Raw genomic sequence first — 19,943 nt, 5'->3', positions numbered from 1 at the left:
TTAGACCCATCTCGCTGCTTCCATGGGTGTCTAAACTGGCAGAAGCCCATGTAAATAATGTGCTGTCCCACCATATGGTTCAAAACAACATCCTGGACCCTTCTCAGAATGGGTTCAGGCCAGGACATAGCACTGAGTCTGCCCTTCTGTCCACCACTGAACACCTCCGGAATATACTCGATGCCGGTCAGAGTGCTGCGCTGATTCTGCTAGATCTCAGCGCAGCCTTTAATACGGTCTCCCATAACATCTTGTTAAAAGGCCTCGAGACAATAGGGATCACCGGTCTTGCCCTTGATTGGTTCCGCTCATTTCTGAAGGACAGATCCTTCCGAGTTTCAGCCCCCCCTTTTATCTCCCGGTCCCACTCCATCGGCCAGGGAGTTCCTCAGGGCTCTGCACTCAGTCCATCCCTCTTTAATCTTTATGTGCAGCCACTTGCGGCAGTAGCCAAAGAGTGGGACCTAACGCTGGTGTCGTATGCAGACGACACGCAGCTGGTCATCACTCTCACTGAAGGCCCTTCCATCGCGGCCACGAGATTTTAGGGATGGCCTGGCTGCAGTAGCCCAGTGGATGACGGACAACTGCCTGCAGCTTAACACAGGAAAAACGGAGGTGCTGCTCCTTGGTAAAAACTCCAGCTATTGGAGTGAACACTGGTGGCCCTCTTTGCTGGGCCCCATTCCATCACCGAAATCCTTGGTGAAAAACTTGGGCGTCTGGCTGGACTCCTCGCTTAGTTTTCAGACCCACACCAAAAAAGTGGCAGCCACTTGTGTGGGCCTGCTGAGGAGCATCAACCCGATACTCGGTTTCTTTGACTCCAAAACTCGCCAGCTCATTGTTCAATACATCATCCTCTCCCGGTTGGACTATGCCAGTGTCCTATTTCTGGGCGCCAATAAAGCAGAGATAGCGCGACTGCAACCCGTACAGAACTCAGCGGCGAGAGCCGTGGTGGGCCTCCCCCGTAGGTGTTCCGTCAGAGCTACTATTCAGAGACTACATTGGCTACCTATTGAATCTCGTATTCAATTCAAAACCCTCACCATTGCGTTTAAGATCCTTAAATCTGAATGTCCAGAACTCCTACGCCCGCTCCTAGCACCTTATGCCCCTCAACGCAATTTGCGCTCCTTAGGTCAGCACCTTGTGACAATTCCTCGGACTAAGCTCTGCCGTACTGGTGGCCGTTCCTTCAGAGTTCTGGGAGCAAAACTCTGGAACTCCTTGCCACTAAACATTTGTTCCTTGGAAAATCTGTCCGCTTTCCGGAAGGCTATCAAAACCCATCTGTTCCCTTCTTCTTAGGTTCCCTTCCTCCCTCCCCCTTGCATCCTCAGTAGTTTTGTGGTTCTTAGCGCCGGGACGCCTCGTTGCTGGGGCAGCTGTTTGCGCTTAATCAAAAATATAACATAACATAACATATATGTTTTATTTTAAATAAAAAATACAATGCAATATTGCATTTTTAGCCTAATTTGGTGATTTGGGCTGCATATAGTTTTATATATATCGATGTATGTTTAAACTGGACTGGTCCTTACATTTGGTTAAACATGCATCATTATATATATTTTTAAGCATATCATTTTGTAAATAGTCCGGGGTCCCCGCACATGGGTAGGACTATTCAGTGCTTATGACTTTGATGAGTATATCCCTGGAAGAGAACTAGGATTACAGGTAAGTAACTTATATTTCTGTCTTGGTTAGGTTGAGCTTCAGGTAGACGCTTGACAACCAAGTCTGGACGATGTACAGGTAGCATTTGAGGTGTTGGAAGTCTGCAGCAGAGGACACTTTCAAGTAGTACTCTACAAATAACATTGAGTAGGAAAGAAAAAGTCAGGTTCTTGCATTGATTTGCCTCCCCTTGTCTCAAATAAAGTTTAAAATACTTCTCATCTGAAAAATGTTTTAAGAGCTTTCTGCCATGCCTGCACTACCCATAATCACACAGAGTAAAATAAAACAAGTTTGCAATAAAATATTCTATTGGTAACCTACCATGCCTAGCTGAGTGAGGCCCAGGGTAACTTCTGTTCTTGCTTCCATACTTGTCAGAGCTACTGTTGTCATTGTCAACAACATGCTAAGGCAGTCAGTTGATGATACCCTCTTGCTTTCTCACATGCCTTGCTCTGTTTTCTGTTCCATAAGTGTATTCTCTCCTCTTCAGTGGTCTCTTATGGTCATAGGCAGTGTCTATCCATGTCTCCTTCTCTAGCAACATGCCCCCCATCCAAAAAGAAATTTCAAGTGCTCCTACAACAACAATCCCCCATAGCAAAGAAACATAGCAGACACCAGTACAGTGCAAGGAAATACATGCGAAACAAATCAGCTGTTAAATTAAAAGTTCTGTTTGGTGCCACATTCCTTATTTTTTCATTGAGCATGCTGTGTACCATCACCAGTGCTGCCACCTTCATCATCATCGTACATCAGTAGCGATTCACCATATGTGCTGCCACACATGCCATCATCTTCTTTCTGGCCCATTGATTTGCTCACTCTTCCTCGCTTAGGTACAGGGACTACACTTGTACTTGTCATCTTGTGTGGGCTCTCAGGCTGTTTCTGAGTCACAGACTGCATTTCCCCACACACCAGTATCAACACTCAAATCCAACTTGACATGACACAATTCATGAAGAAATGGTTGGTGGCTGCTCTGGAACTGAGTGTTACTGCCTGATTGGTTAGGGCCATTAATGAGTGAGACAATTCCACTAATATACTAGTCAGTATCAGCTGTGAACTAACAAAAGGTGCATGATGTTGAGGGGACAGGGTTAATAGAGTTTATCACTGATAGCATTCCTGTCTAAGGGTGGTGACATACTGTTTGCTGATGAAGTGTTAGTTGTATTTTAGAGCTGGTACGATCTCCTTGAAACTGTTTCTTGGTGCTAAATGTGTTTTGCTGGTTTGTACTTGTTTTAGGGCTTCTCCTGGCTCATTTTCTGCTGGTGATAGGACTCTAAATGAAAACTATGTGTTTCTATAATGAAAGTAATGATGTGGACAACAATATAAGTACGATCCAGCATAGGGAAAATAAGGCTGATCATACCTTTTCAATGAGATCTTTTCAAGATGTAAGAGCTGTGTGGAAAGTTCTAGAAATAAGCCAGCACAATCTAGAAAGCAAACTGATTATACACAGATCTCATAATGAAACTAAGCATCTTATCATGGATGATCCATGCTTTTGAACGCGCCTCATATGAGAGGACGTGGCTGTTTTTGAACTGCAGGTGACCATGGAGTGAACAACAGGTTTCATCCACTCTTAAATGTAAATGTAAATGTACAGGAATTTATATAGCGCAAATCACAGAGCGGTTTCTAAGCGCTTGCTTAGGGAACCCGTCCTGGTATTCCCTGTGAGATAACCCCGGCAGGGTATCCGCAAGGTGAAAGCCAGGCATCCTGCCGCGAGGGGCCGTTGTGGAGATTAAGCAAGCTATTGCCCAGAGTCGCAGAGTGTGAACCAGTGAATTGAGTAGGCACCGGAGCGAGAATTGCCGAGTCCATGGACATTTTAGGACTCAAGACCCCGCCGAGCTGGGAATTGAACCCAGGTCCCGGGCTGACCTCTGCTTCCAGGTCTGCCTCCTCTAACCAGTGAGCCACACTTCTCCTCTTAGTTGTCTGGCTATATGTTTCTATTTTTTGGGTGTGTTTTCTTTCCAGCTCCTTTTATTTTTATGGCTGTTTGGTGTTTTTCTAGTTCATTTCAAAGAGATGACATCTGTACTTAGGTTTAAATAAGTCAATAGATGCAGTGTTGGTTTGAAATATTTTATTCTGATACCACCATAAGTGCCACTGGCACGCTTATTATTGTTACTTTAAGACAAATAATTATACATATATTTCATTGTCTTAATTCTAATCTTTTTAGTTGTAAATATTCTTTCATAGTCTTTTTCAGAGTCTTGATGCAAAGACAAAGGAGATTTCCAAAATAGCTGGAGAGATTACCCAGGCAGTGTGCTTGTCACAAGGACTAGAACGGAAAAAGGTGATTCAGCACATCAGAGGGATGTATAAAGTAGATTTAAGTTCCAGCAGACATTGGCAAGAACTTGTTCATCAACTAACACATGAAAGGTAAGTTACGTCTGTGGACTGTGCATATATTGAAATACAAATACAGGCCATATTCAAGTGTTATGAAACACCTTAACGGACAAGTATGATATTGGCACTATTCCTCATCTAAATTACCTGTCAAAACTTGGTCTACAATTTCTGCATGGTTTTAGTTGCTTCTAATGAGCAGAAAGCAGATCATCTATTTTTTCACATCTACTGGGATTTGAGGACTCTATCCAATAAGGTATTTTTTGCATTTTCAAGAAAACAGTTAAAAACAGAATCTTAAAGGAATCGTTTACAAGCTTTCAGACTGCACAAAGGACAATCCAGACATCTATTTCTTCAAAAATTGCAGTGCTGCATAAACAGCACAATGATTCATGCGAAAGATTTAGCTTGCATTAAGCTGTCCTAGGGAACAAAACCACACACAAAAGCCATCTAACACTGTGTATCCTCCACCTATGGACCAGGCACCATTAGATTCTTATCCCATCACACAAATTTACAAGTATGTGATATGTTATGAGAAAACATAGGTTATGAGATATTGGTCAAGGGCAGCCCTGCTCCCGGAGCGTGAGCCGCTACCCCGCTGAGTGGACACATTGGTACCGGATGGCCTTCGCTTGGCTCCTGTTGTGGGCCTGCATCTTGACTGCCTTGCTCCTAAAACCTGACTAAACCCCACCAGAGCAGCTGGTGTGAATAGCCATGGGCCCCTGTTTGTTGAGGGTGCTGGCTCGATGCTTAAACTCCCGGCGTGGCAGGGCAAGGAACCAGCAGTCGGGTCGGACGGGGCTCACCTACTGAATGCCATAGCCACGCCTGAAGGGTCAACAGCAGCTGTCAGTAAGCCAGCGAGGTGCGGGTCAAGTGGCAGGATGCAAGCGGTAGTGGTGGCAATCGGGAGTGTGGGAGCATGAGGCAGTTAGTTTAGATCTAGCTGCAGGGAGTTTGAGTTGCCGGTACGCGGAAGCGGGTCTCATCTAGGACGGGGTGCAGCTTGTGGCCGGTTCAAGCTCTCCCTCGCAAGCCCACTCGAGCCTGCTACGCCTCCTTTGCTGTCCAGTGTACACTCAGTGCTTGGTTTATCTGTGCACCAAGGAATACCAAGCACCATAGGAGTACACAGGAGCACACACTACTTGTGAAACAGAATAGGTCAAAGTACAGCAACATTGAAGCCCGCCTAACTCGTAAATTTGATAGAAACAGCAATTGCAGCGTGCTTATGCCCCTCCTATTGGCAGACCAGGGCCGAGTTCCTGGTGTACAGCGAGAGGAGAGGCGGTGCTTATTGGAAGTGACTCTACTTCGCCAGCCATAGCGAAGGGGTTCCCGGATTGGCTAAAACTCCCTCCAAGACAGATACTAGTATTCGCTCACCTTGGAATAAGGAGTCAGAAATTACTCCAGTCCAACAGGAAAGTAGCAGGGCTCGCAATGGAGAATTTGCCACAAGAGGGGAGTGAGGACCGGGCAAGTCTTCTATTGGAACAGCAGGGCTGGTTACCTGCTCCAACAAAGGGTTGAGGAGCTATTGTTGGGACACTAGTGAGCCCTCAGAACTTACCTTAGATGCTGTAGCCCCGGCCTTAGACCTCATTGGAGATCGTTCTCCCACCTCGCTGCCAAGACCTGGAACACCCTCCCCTTCATCCTATGACAGACCCAGGACCTACTAACCTTCAGGAGGCTTCTCAAGACCTGGCTATTCGAGCAGTAGCAACACCCCTCCCCCCCCCAGCGCCTTGAGACCCTCACGGGTGAGTAGCGCGCTCTACACAATTCTTTTTATTGATTGGCACAGGGTCTTCCCTCTCTCCATCAACCACTCTACACAATTTGAGCCATAAACTGTCACCAACAGTTGGCTTTAAAATTCGACATTCGCAATCATGTCTAAAGCTAACAACTGAAGAGCCCACGGAGGTTAAGTTATGCCACCGACAATTGCTGCCGGGTGCTTCAGTCATCTCCACTGCCATCAGTCCCAAAAGGGAGCAAGAAGGCAGCAGTACGCCCCCGGCATCTAACAATATGAATAATGGAGCCAGCGACCAACTCATAGAATCCATAGCTAAACAAATCATGGTAGTAGCACAAGTTCTTTGCACCAACGATCCTGGGAGCCCTTCGTCTCATCACTGCTCACAAGTGTTAAACTCTTTATAGCAAAAATCTCACCAATTATCATTTTATCAATGGCCAGACAAGAGAACATCATATACCAGGAGGTGGGCAACCTATCGGATTGTTTTTTTTGCCTCTATTGAGGCCCAAATAGAGAACACCCTCAGTCAAACCGTGACTTTGGGATTGAGGATGATTAACAACATTTCAGACTCAGATTTGGTCTCTCCAATGATCCCAACTCTGGCTGACAGAAGTGCCTTGCAAGATGCAATAGCTAGGGCTCTTATCTGGCAATCTAGTAAAATGGTACTACAGATTGACTTGCTTCAGTCACTTGCAACACATCTGGTAGACCTAGGCTACAAATCAACCAGACTGGACATTAAATCAAGTACTCTTGAAAAGGATGAACCTTGCCCATTTTTTCTCATGATCAGCAAGCTAGGTTCCCTTCCAGAAGTCTTGGGTGCATTGATGGAGGCCACCAGGGCCAGTACTGTAAGAATAGTGGCATCACCCCAGGAAAAAAGCTATGTTCCAGTGGAGCTTATAAGATTAATGACGGTGGATCAGGGGGCCCTTGATAACTCCCTAGAGGTGGTTATGGTGTGTGTGTTTTGGGGAAGTCGAGTGACCAGTAACCTAGTCCAATCCGGTCTGCATAGAGTTAGGTGCAGCTAATAATCCACAAGCAGGGAAGGCCGAGCAGGGAAGGCCTTTGACGTCCAGCTACTCCCTTGCCATGGGAGGCCAAGACCGGACCCTTCAAATCTCAGAACTAGCTATCATCCCTGCCACTGCACGTCTCTCAAGGAGAGCAAATAAGAAATTTGAAAAGCAAACAAGGAAGCAACATCTACTAAAAAGAGCAATCCTTGTGCAACTCCATCAATTTGTATCCAATATGTGGGCAAGGAAGCAAAGCGAAGTCTCGTCAGACTCTATCCAAAGTCTTGGGATTGGGCAGCCTGTCAAGCACCAACGGGCAACCACACAGGCCGACCTGCCCACAGAAACGGCTCCCATGCCATTGGGATTTGCCAGTTTTACAGCCTGGGTCAGCATTAAGACAAACCTAGAAGTTTTAAGGACAAACGTATACAGGCGGAATGTAAGGGCCCAGATCCATCACAAGGCCCAGATCCATCCCAGGACTGCAACTAAGGGTCCCTCCACGGGAGCGATGTCCCTGGAACCCCGAAGGCAGGACAGTGAGGAAACAATGTCTGGGAGATGGAATCTCGCTCCGCCAGCGGTGATTTCATGTAGTAACCCAGCATTCAGCCACTTGCAATGGAGGGAGAACTGTGGACAACTGCACAATTGCAACACAGCAGAGTTAGTGAGGGAACACTGTGAACTCCTGCTAATTAATTCTGTGCCCTTAGAACCTGCCAAACAGGTTTGCCGGGAGGTGGATGGAAGCGCAGTTACCCCCCAATACCCCGAAATAGTTTTTATACCTAGGTACTATCGGATTGTTTTGGTATATCCCTGCTTTTAAGCATATTACCTCGGAGGATTTGATGTGGGTGAAATTTGACCCTCAACTCTTAAACTCCACAGGGGAAGTCTCAAGAACAGCATGGAGGAGTCTGATCGTGAGAGGAGTAGTGTGGGGAGAGAAAAACTCTTTCGCGGATTGGGGGATTAACTTGGATAAACATACTCGCCCCAAAATACCCATACATCCTGCTGAACCCGCCCATAAGGCAGACAGCACAAAGTATCCTTAAGGGCACGCCAGGTGGAAATGAAAGCGGAGAAATAGAGGACATCAAAGGTTCCAGAGCCCTAACGATTCTACACACTCTGAATCAGTGAGAGGTGGGATTCGCCCCCACTAGAGTTGTTCATCAGAAGGCGGGGTGGCAGGAGAATCACACAAACAGGGCATTGGGCCACATGTCTTTCCCCAGATTGGTGATACTTTGGAATGGAAGGTGCACCAGAAAAGTAGTCGGGAGAAGAAATTTAATCCATCAATCTTCTTTATTCAAAAATGTGTTAAAACCAGCACTCAGCCAACGTGTTTCATTCCTTGTGCATAAGGAACTGCATCAGGGCTGAAACAATCACAGAAGGACACAGAGTAATTGGCACATAAAGACAAAACAATCACAACAAATAATGTGCATTGATATATACATATACACACACCATAGTTGTTACACACAAATCACTCCAAAAGGGCATGGAGATGATGCATAACTTGGGTTATTTATTAAAAAGTCACACTAGACTTAGTCAAGTCGCTAGACAGCCCACATAGCATGTATCCACAATTATATACAATAAATATAATCCAGGAATATATAAAAATAGAATCACACATATACACATATATATAGAGGTTTGTGTATAGCCTAAGAGTAGGTTCTACCAGTGATGTCTTTGAAATGCATGAGTATGTGCTCAGGTGGGAAAGGAAAAAAAAAAGCAAGTATGTATATAAGTAAGGGATTACCATGAAATCATAGTGAAGGAAGGGAAATGCCTAAATACACAGGGAAGAATATGCTTGTTTATCCCCAGATTAATAACTCGATGGGATCTCACCTTGATGAATAATGTATAGCGTTCACAATAGATCCTTATAATGTGCAGAAGTACTGTCCGGGTGTTCAACTCACAGTGAGGAGAAAATAAGTCAGATCCCAGCTCGATTTCTATTGTAAATAACAGGTCAATTAGTAGTGGTATTAGAATAACAGAATATTCAGGTACATAACATGTCAACGGGAGAGTAATCAATACCCAGATGCTAGTCACGAAACCAAAAGATGAAGGTCCTATATAGGACCTGACCAGGGATAATAGACAAAAAGATCCAAATGACGGTTGATATATTTGTAAAAGACACACAATTGATGGACGTAATGCAGAACAAATCAAAACATTCACCCTCAGTCAAGAGATCTGGGTTAAATCCATCATTCTTTTTCTCAGCATACCACCCCAGATTAGACCTGGCCATATGCAAATCAGTCTTGACCCTGGACCTCATGGGGACAGTCCAGCCCGGATTGTCAAGCCAGGTCCTCCCTGGACCGGAAACAAGCATTCTAGGACCGGTTTGGGGGCTTCACCCCTCATCAGCCAGGATAGGTTGAATCCAGTGGCACAGGGAGCTCAGGACCCACGTCTGGGCATAACCGGCGCATTTAGGGCAAGAAAGCGTAAGATACACTTGATGGATGGAATGCAGAACAAATTAAAACATTCAGCCCAGTCAAGACTTCTCGGTTAAATCCATCAAGCATTTGCTCACCATGCCACTCCAGTTTAGACCTGGCCATATGCAATTCAGTCTTGACTCTGGGCCTCATGGTAACAGTCCAGCCCGAACTGCCAAGCCAGGTCTTCCCTGGACCGTAAACAAGCATCCTAGGACCTGTTTCGGGGTTTCACCCCTCATCAGCCAGGAGAGCTTGTTTTCAGTCCAGGGAGAACCTGGCTTGGCAGTACAGGCTGGACTGTTACCATGAGGCTCAGGGTCCAGACTGATTTGCATATGGCTAGGTTCAAACTGGAATGGCATGGTGGGTAAAAAAACAGTGGATTTAGGCCCAGATCTATGTACTGGGGTGAATGTATGACCTTGTCTGTATTCTGTCCATCAACTGTTCTTTTTGCATTTGTCACCCCGAGTGGGACGGGTATACCCAGAGGGGTCCCGTGCTCTCCATGCCACTGGACACAAACTATCCTGGCTGATGAGGGGTGAAACCCCCAAAACGGTCCTAGAATGCTTATTTACAGGGCAGGGAGTACCTGGCTTGGCAGTTAGGGCTGGACTGTTCCCATGAAGAAGTTTCCCTCCCTTCCCGGGACCCGGAGCGACCTCTGCCCAGCTTTGCACCTTTTACGAAGCGATAGATGCCATCTTTGGGCAGCCCGACTCCGCCAGCGCACCTTCTGGCCCCGCCGTCTCAGTTAGGGAGGACTGGGAGGGGACCCTGGCCCTTCGACGTTGGCATCTCCAACCCCGTCACCGCAGGGTCCCCGTGGATCCAGGCCTGGATCGGGATCTGCACAGGTTGACCTGATAATACCTCCCCTGGTGCAAATCCACCGGCACCACATCTGCAGCCAACTTCAGTTGTGTCCCCAGCCGGCGTTGACGCCTGGCTCCACTCAGATGTAGACAAGGAGCTGGACCGATGCTGGATCCGACGCTGATGGGTACTTTTGTGCCCCTGTTCTACCCTGGTCCTTTTAGACCAGATTGGCAACAAGAGGCGGGTGAGGAGGACTGGGAGGGGTCAGGAGACCCTCTGACTGATTAGTTGGGTGACGAACCGGACTTGAGAGAGGAATTGGGGGAAGCCAGCGGTCTGGATACCTCACCAGACCTTGGCATGTTGTCTCCTCCTACCGTGGCTACGGAGGAGGGAGCTTCTTATGTAGTGGTGTTGTGTAGGGCGGCCGAGGCTCTCAACCTCGAGCTTCCTACGGTGGCAGTCAGGACTAACCTCCTGACAGAGGTTCCTCAACCGGCAGCAAGCTCTTCGGAGCCCCTGCTGCCGTTTAATGAAGTCCTGACCAACATCCCTTTAGACACCTGGTCCAGGCCCATCACAGTGGCTCCTGTGGATCGGATGATTGCCCGACGCCACTGCCCGGCTCTGGATGACTCTACTTTCCTCTCCTAACACCCCACCCCTGAGAGCTTGGTCGTCCAAGCCTCTACATCCGAAGGTGCATTCCCTAATCTTCACCTGATATGGAGTCCATAAAGCTGGACCATCTTTGGAAGAAGATGTTTTCTTCCTCCCTCTTGGGACTCTGGTCAGTAAACACAGCATGTCTGTTGGGCCGTTATACCCACTCTGTGTGGGATACGGTGGCGCAGGTGTTGCCCCAGTGCCCAGAGGAGGCCCGAGCCATGCTTTTCCATGCAGTTGCCTAATGGGGAGATGCAGCAAAGTTCACCATACGTTTTGGACTGGACACCGCCGACTCGCTAGGTAGGACGATTTCCATGTCGACAGCCCTTCGACGTTACGCCTAGCAAAGGTCAACTGGCTTTTCTGGGAATGTCCAAGCTACCCTTAAGGACAGGCCCTTTGATGGCCGTCGCCTGTTCGATGACAAGGCAGACAATGCACCAGAGCATTTCAAGGACTCACAGGCTACGGCCAAGTCGTTGGTCCTCTCTACCACTTGCCCGGCACAATCTGCATTTCCCCCCTTTTGTCGCTACGGAAGGGGTGTCCCACCACGTTCCACCCAGAGCCATAGGCCAGCACAAGCTGTTCAGCCACTACGCGGCCGGGGTCGTGGGAATCACCATTATGCGTCTGGGGGCCAGGGAGCAGGCCAGTCCACCACTGCCCCATCTTCCAAACCATCCTAGTCCGACCTTCCAGGGTCACCAATTGCGAGAGGGCCGCAGGATTCGTCATCCCCTCCCTCACTGGTGCACCATCAGCTGGGTTTTGCAAATAGTCCGAAGGGGCTACTCCCGCCCTTCGAGACTACCCCCTCCCAGCCATGCCACCTTAGCATATTGGAGGATCATCTGGCCCTTCTCCAACAGGAAGTTACGGCTCTCTTGGCCAAGGCAGCCATCAAGCGAGTTCCTGTCCCAGAAGTAGGTTGTGGTTGCTACTCCCTCTACTTTCTGGTGCCCAAGAAGGACAAAGGCTTGTGTCCTATCTTGGATCTCTGGAACGTCAACCGCTTCCTCCGGAAGGAGAAGTTCAGTATGTTGACGCTAGCTCAGGGCATGTCTGCCCTTGACCCTGGAGACTGGATGGCAGCATTGGACCTGCAAGACGCTTATTTTCCATCCCCGTCCGGCTGGCCCACCGGCATTACCTGCGGTTCATGGTAGGCCACAAGCACCTTCAGTTTACCATGCTTCCCTTTGGCCTTACAAGCGCGCCTCAGGTGTTCACGAAATTGATGGCGGTGGTCGCAACTCATCTTTTCAGATCAGGGGTTCCAGTCTTCCCCTATCTCGACGATTGGCTGTTGAAGGCGGGCTTGCCCCAGGCTTTCGTTTTCCACCTCCAGACTACGGCGGACTTCCTGTATTCGCTGGGGATGACTGTGAACGTGCAAAGTCACACCTGACTCTCTCTCAGAAGCTCCTCTTCATCGGAGCGGTTCTGGACACGATGCAGTTTCGGGCTTATCCTCCCGAACAGCGAGTCCAGGATATTCTGGCTATGAATCCGGTCTTTCAGCCTCTATCCCGGGTTTCAGTCAGAATGACCCTGAGGCTGCTGGGCCTCATAGCCTCCTGCATTCTGCTGGTAGATCATGCCAGGTGGCATATGCAGGCTTTGTAGTGGGACCTGAAATTCCAGTGGGCACAGCATCAGGGAAATCTGTCCGATTGCGTCCAGATCTCAGAAGGCACTGCGTGTTAATTGCAGTGGTCGCTAACAAACTGGGATTGGTTCAATGACAGATCCCTCTCCCTTCCCCAACCGGAGTTCACACTGGTTACAGATGCATCACTGCTGGGATGGGGCGGCCACATCGGAGAGGCGGAGATCAGAGGCCTCTGGTCTCTGACAGAGTCCAGGCTCCACATCAGCCTTCTGGAGCTTCGGGCGATTCGTCTTGCACTAAAAGCATTTGTTCCCTCTGTCTGGGGAAAGTGGTGCAGGTGTTCACGGACAACACCACCGCCATGTGGTACTGCAACAAACAGGGCGGGTGGGGTTGTGGACCCTATGTCAAGAGTTTCTCCGTCTCTGGACATGGTTGGAACAACTGGTCATATCCCTGATGGTTCAACACCTGGCAGATTCCCTGAACGCCAGGACAGACAAACTCATCCGCAGGTGCATTATGGATCACAAATGGCGTCTTCACTCAGAGGTGGCACAAGGTCTCTTCCAGCAGTAGGGATAGCCTTGGTTAGATCTATTCGCCACCGAAGAGAACACGCAATGTCAGCAGTTCTGTGTGTTGGAATTTCCAAGGCTGCACCCGCTAGGCTACGCTTTTCGTCGCTAGTGGAGTTGCGGTCTTCTATAGGACTTTCCTCCCATACCACTTCTGCTCAGAGTGCTGAAGAAGATCAAGCGCAACCGGGCCCAAGTCATTCTTGTGGCTCCGGATTGGGCACGAAGAGTCTTGTATCCCGAGCTGTTACACATGGCCATCTAATATGACTGCCTCTTTGGGAGGATCTTCTGTCACAGCAGCAGGGGACAGTCCTCCACCTGAACCTGTCCAGCCTCCACCTCCTTGCGTGGAGATTGAGCGGCAGCCGTTGACATCATTTGACCTGCCTCCTGAAGTCTGCGAAGTTATCTTGGCAGCCAGGCATCCCTCCACTACGACGGTACACGCCACCTGCTGATTGAACACATTTGTGGCATGGTGCACAGCAAAGGCTGTGGATCCCCTTTCTGCCCCTCTTTCTGAGGTTCTCTTGTTCCTCCTTTCTTTGGCCCAGCAGGGCTCTGCTCTGGGCACTCTCAAAGGCTCTCTGCCATTTCAGTCTTCCTTAGGCTTCCTAATCAGCCTTATCTTTTCAAGTCCCCTTTTGTAAATAGATTCCTTAAGGGCATTATTTATTTATTTATTTATTTCATTTGTAGAGCGCCTGGTTACTCATCTCTTTCCTCCTGTTCCCTTCATAATGCCCCAGTGGGACTTGTACTTGGTGCTTACCTATCTTATGTAATCTCCTTTTGAGCCTCTACATAACTGTCCTCTCAGGCTTCTGGAGGCGATCACCTCTGTACGTAGGGTGAGTGGGCTATAAGCTCTTTCTTCCAAGCCTCCCTTTCTGGCTGTCCATCTGGACAAGGTCGTCCTTAGATCTAGACCTTCCTTTCTTCCCAAGGTGGTTAGTTCTTTTCACATTGGCCAAACCATCACTTTGCCCACGTTTTTTCCACCTCCATATCCTTCAAAAGAGGAAGAAAAGCTCCGCCGACTGGATCAAAAATGTGCGCTTTCCTTCTACTGGGATTGCACAAAACAATTCTGGGTGAACGTTGGTTACGTGGACGCTGAGAAAGGTCGGGCCGCGCATAAACGGACCATCTCTAGGTGGGTCATCTGTGCATCAAAGCCTGCTATTCTTTGCCCACGAAGGAGCCTCCAGTGGAACTGCGCGCCCATTCCCCATTCATGACATCTGTCAGGCAGCTACATTGTCATCGCTGCACACGTTCACCAAACATTACTGCCTGAACAGACAAGTCCGGAGAAACGGCTTCTTTGGCCGTTCTGTTCCCCAGGACTTTCTGGCGTGAACTTAGTTTGCAGATCCACCTCCGGGGTTGGTACTGCTGGGGTATCTATTCTAAGGTAAGGAATCTATAACTGTTTCATTGAGATGAACAAGTTACTTACCTTCTGTAACGATATATCTGTAAGAAACATAGGTTAGTTATAGATTCCTTACTGCTCCACCCATCCTTCCTGATCTGCAAATTGACTTTTTGGGTTAAGGACATCCTTTCAGGGACCTAGTTTTGTGCACCAGTGGTCAGTGTCTTGCATGGCTCTGCGCTTCTGGCGTGGAAAGTTGTGTACAGAACTGAAGTCCGTGCACGAGAGCTGCGTCTAAGTAGCTACCACGTAGTCATCCCGGCGACCATGGCGACGAACACAGAGTCGACCGATGCCACTTTCCGACACGCAGGGGTACTGCTGATAAAAAGCTTTCCGGATCCAGTCTGACGCCTGGGGGTAATTCTAAGGTAAGGACTCTACTACTAACCTTTGTTTCTTACAGATATATTGTTACCGAAGGTAAGTAACTTGTTCACTAGTTATAGATTCCTTACCGCTCCACCCATCCTCCCCGTTCTGTGAACTGACTTCTAGGGTCAAGGAATCCCTTTCAGGGCCCTAGTTTTGTGCATCAGTGGTCAGTGTCTTGCTTGGCTCGGTGCTTCTGGCGTGGAATGTCATTTAAAAGAACTGATGTCAGCGCCCGAGGGTGTCATCTAAGTAGCTACCGCAACGTCATCCCGGTGACCACGACGCCAACGACGAATTCCGAGCTGCCCCAACGCCACCTTTCGATGTGCAGGGGTACTGCTGACAAAAAATTCTCCGGATCCAGTCTGACGTCTGCGGGAAATTCTAATGTAAGGAATCTCTATCTAATCTATGTCTCTTACAGATATATCGTTACCGAAGGTAAGTAACTTTGGGGATAAACAAGCATATACGTCCCTCTGTATTTAGGTACTTCCCTTCTCTCACCATGATTTCATGGTAATCCCTTACTTATATACATACTTTCTTCTTTTTTCCTTTCCCACCTGAGCACATACTCATGCACTTTAAGGAAAGAACTGGTAGAACCTACTCTTAGGCTATACACAAACCTCTATATATGTGTGATTCTATTTTTATATTTCCTGTATTATATTTATTGTATATAATTGTGGATACATGCTATGTGGGCTGTCTTGCGACTTGACTATGTCTAGTGTGACTTTTTAATAAATAACCCGAGTTATGCGTCATCTCCAAGTCCTTTCGGAGTGATTTGTGTGTAACAACTATGGTGTGTATATGTATATATCAATGTACATTATTTGTTGTGATGTCCTTTTGCATTTTTGTCTTTATGTGCCAAATCTGAAAGAAACACGGCATTACTAGATTCCTTACCTGAGAATTACCCCCAGGCGCCAGACTGTATCTGGAAAGTTTTCGTCAGCAGTACCCCTGCGTGTTGGAAGGTGACGTTGTGCTGCTCTGCGTTCGTCTTTGGCGTCGTGGTCGCCGAGATGACTTTGCGGCAACTACTTAGATGCTGCCCTCGCACGCTGACGTCAGTACTTTGTTTTTCCGCGCCAGCAAGCGCAGATCCGGAGAGAGCAGTACCCCATTCACTTTTTGACTCCGTTTTTTAGGCTTTTTGTCTCTATTTATTTACTCGATCGACTCCTGGTGCAGTAGGGATGACCTGCTGGGACTGTCATTGCATGATGTCGGTGGCGGACCCGCACCACGTGTGTCTTTACTGCCTGGAGCGCGACCACAACTCCACGTTGTGCTCTGACTGCCGGGCTATGTCGCTGAAGACTTTGCATGAGCGGTCCCAAAAGTTGCTAGAAGTCCAGTAGTCTGCTCTGCACCACTAAGGGCCCGGTCCCGTGAGAGGTCGAGGGACCGGTTGCGGAGCCGCCACCACTGTTCATCGGGATCGAAGTCTTCGCACTTGGGGTCAGGTAAGACAAGCATTCCAAGAAGTCAAAGAAGCGCCATCGCTCTCCGACTTCCCCTCGCCTGTCACGCCTGAGGGTGCTGGTGGTGCCTCCTCCGCGGCTCCGGGCGAGCCTACGCAGTCTCTGCCGGTCTACCCGCCCTTCCTAGGTCCATCGGCGACTCCGGCCCAGCTGCAGTAATTTCCATCAGCCGTGGCTCGCCTCTTGGGCCGTCGGGCCCCGCCGGTGTGCCTTCGAGCCCCGTGGGCCTGACTGGGGGTTCTAGCCCTTTACTGCTGGCGGCTCCGGCATTGCTGTCGGCTCCGGCGCCGCAGGACCCCCTTTGATCCAGCCTGAATCCCAGTTGACGCCGGTTGACCTTGTGACACCTCCACTCACGTCGAATACACCAGCACCACCTCCAACATCGCCCGGACCACCAGACAACCTCAGTTTCAGCTCGATGTGGATACGGCGCCGGACTGGCGTCACTCGATGCCGATTCCGACACCGATGGGGGATTTCTATCCCTATGTCCATCCTCCTTATTTTCAGCCTGTTTACCAGCCTTCGGAGGAAGGGGAGAACTGGGAGGTGTCAGAGGACCCTCTCACAGCACAATGTGAGTTTGACCCTGACTGGACAGAGGAGTTGGGGGATGCCAATGGTCTTGATATCTCTCCTGACCTTGGCATGCTGTCTCCTCCTACCGTGGCTACGGAGGAGGCTGCAAGTTATGCAGTGGTGTTGCGTAGGGCGGCCGAGGCCCTGCACCTCAAGCTCCCTACAGTGGCCGTCAGGACTAACCTCTTGACAGAAGTGCTTCAGCCAGCAGCTACCTCTTCTGAGCCACTGCTACCTTTTAACAATGCACTTTCGGATGTTCTTTTGGGGTCCTGGTCCAGGCCCAGCGCAGGGTCTCCTGTGGATAGGAATGTGGCCCAACGCCATAGCCCTGCCCCGGGCGATCCACTTTTCCTTTCCCAACACCCCACCCCTGAGAGCTTAGTTGTCCAAGCCTCTGCATCCCCGAACGCATTCCCTTCTGCACCACTGGACAGGGAATCCAAGAAACTGGAGCATTTCAGTAAGAAGATTTTTTCTTCCATCAGTTCAGGGCTGCGGTCTGTGAACACCAAATGCCTATTTGGCTGGTATTTCCACTCTGTGTGGGATACAGTGGCGCGCGTGCTGCCTCACTGTCCGGAGGAGTCCCAGACAGTGCTCTCTCAAGCTGTTGCTGAAGGGAGGGATGCAGTCAAGTTCACTATTCGTTGTGGCCTTGACACCGCCAACTCGCTGGGCAGGGCGATTTCCACAATGGTGGCGCTCCGTCGCCACGGCTGGCTGAGGTCAACTCATTTTTCTGGGGATGTCCAGAACAGTTTGATGGACATGCCCTTTGATGGCTATCGCCTTTTCGGCGACAAAGCAGATAGTGTCTTGGAGCGCTTTAAGGACTTACGGCCACAGCCAAGTCCTTGGGCCTTTCCGCCACACGCCCTCCTCCGCTTTCTGCTTTTCGCTTCTTTCGTGGCCATGGTAGGGGCTCCCAACACATTTGTTTCAGAGCCACAGGCCTGTGCAGCAACAGTCACCCCGCGGACGTGGGTCCCGCCGAGCTGGTTCAGGGTGCCAGTGGGCGGGTCAGTCCACCTCCCGCCCAGCAACCACTGCCTCCAAACCTTCCTAGTTAGGTTTTTCAGGCCTATCAAACGCCAGTGGGCGGCAAGATTCGCCATCACCTCCCCCACTGGTGCACCATCACTTCGGACAGGTGGTTTTACAAATAGTCCGAAGGAGCTACTCCCTCCCCTTCAAGACTACCCCTATAGCCATACCACGCCAGTACCACTGCATGTCAGGGGATTACTTGGCACTTCCTCAACAGGAAGTCGTGGCCCTCTTGGCCAAGGGGGCCATCCAGCGCGTTCCTGCGCCAGAAGTAGGATGTGGTTGTTACTCCCACTACTTTCTGGTGCCCCCTATCTTAGATCTCCGGAACGTCAATCGCTTCCTCCGCAAAGAGAAGTTCAAAATGCTCACTTTGGCTCAGGTCTTGTCTGCTCTCAATCCACAAGACTGGATGGTAGTGCTGGACTTGCAGGATGCTTACTTTCACATCCCAGTCCTGCGGGCCCACAGGCATTACCTGCGGTTCACGGTAGGCCACGAGCACTTTCAGTTTACCGTGCTCCCTTTTGGCCTTAACAGCGCCCCTCGGGTGTTCACGAAAGTGATGGCGGTGGTCGCAGCTCATCTGCGCTGATCAGGAGTTTCAGTCTTCCCCTATCTCGGCATGCTCGCCCCACACAGTCGTCTCCCACCTCCAGACTACGGCCGACCTCCTGCATTTGCTAGGGTTCTCCATCAATGTGCCGAAGTCGCACCTGATTCCCTCTCAGAAGCTTCTCTTCATCGGAGCGGTTCGGGACACGGCGCGGTTTCGGGTCTATCCTCCTGAACAGAGATTCCGGGATATTAGGGCTTTAATTCCGATCTTTCAGCCCTTGTCCCGGGTTTCGGTCTCAGTGACCCTGAGGCTGCTGGGCCTCTTGGCCTCCTGCATCCTGCTAATCAATCATGCCAGATGCCATATGCGGCTCTGCAGTGGGACCTGAAGTTCCAGTGGGCACAGTATCTGGGGAACCTGTCCGACCACGTTCAGATCTAGGAGGGCACTGCACTACAGTTGCAGTGGTGGCCCACGGACCGACATTGTGTTGACGGCAGATCCTTCTCCCAACCCCAACCAGAGTTCATGGTAGTGACGGATGCGTCCATCATGGGATGTGGCGGCCACATGGGAGAGGCGGAGATCAGAGGCCTCTGGTCTCCGGCGGAGTCCAAGCACCATATCAACCTCCTGGAGCTTCGGGCGATCCGATTTGCACTGAAGGCACCCTGCGCCCAACCCCCACCACACACAGACTTTAGCCATGTGCCACATGAAGTTGGCTGCAGTGGGGTGGGGATTGGCAACCATGGAGTTGCCTGCATTTGGGAGTTGACCACAGGGCAGTCCCTCATTCAACCCCGCTGCGTATGGCCAAAGGCCGTGCACCGCAAAGGGTTGGCTGCATTGGGGGAGGTTGGCCGCAGCTGGCTGGAGTGGGACGGGCTACATGTGAGGGAGTGGCCGCACGGTTTGGCCTGCGGCCAACCCCTTCACACAGAAGCATTTTGATTAACGTATGGTAATTAAATATAACTTTTCATTAAAAAAACTAGAAAGTCACTGAAAAAAGCAAAGGTCACCAGGGACGTTCCAGTTAGGAAATAGAATTTTTAAAAACCTTGAAAATTTACAAAAAAATAAACACATTTTATGTTATAGTTAGCTTCAGATGTTTCACACCCAATACCATAGAAATTCAGCAGTTACAGTTAGTTATTTCAATACATTATAGCTCATGCCCTATGGTAACAATAATCCGCTCCCAAGCTGTGCACGTCTTTCACTGCTAATTACTCCACATATTACATCACTCATGAGATTATTTACTTTAACAGTGCAACATGTACTTTAAAATTATTGATGAGAAAACT

At 49.4% G+C, this 19,943-nt stretch overlaps 1 protein-coding gene across 2 annotated transcripts in view; it reads left to right on the top strand.

Moving 5' to 3' along the window:
• The window catches only part of LYST (lysosomal trafficking regulator), a 3,192,287-nt gene that overhangs the window by 1,953,305 nt on the left and 1,219,039 nt on the right, over positions 1–19,943 (top strand). For both annotated transcript variants that reach the window (XM_078648813.1, XM_078648812.1), the window contains one exon: positions 3,937–4,125. In XM_078648813.1, coding sequence (XP_078504939.1) covers positions 3,937–4,125 — 189 coding nt within the window. The remainder of the gene's footprint in view (positions 1–3,936; positions 4,126–19,943) is intronic.

This window comes from Lissotriton helveticus, chromosome 6 (genome assembly GCF_964261635.1).
Source record: "Lissotriton helveticus chromosome 6, aLisHel1.1, whole genome shotgun sequence".
In the NCBI taxonomy this organism is placed as follows: domain Eukaryota; kingdom Metazoa; phylum Chordata; class Amphibia; order Caudata; family Salamandridae; genus Lissotriton; species Lissotriton helveticus.
Note: the sequence above shows the minus strand (reverse complement) of the source record. Positions and strands in the feature narration are given on the sequence as shown.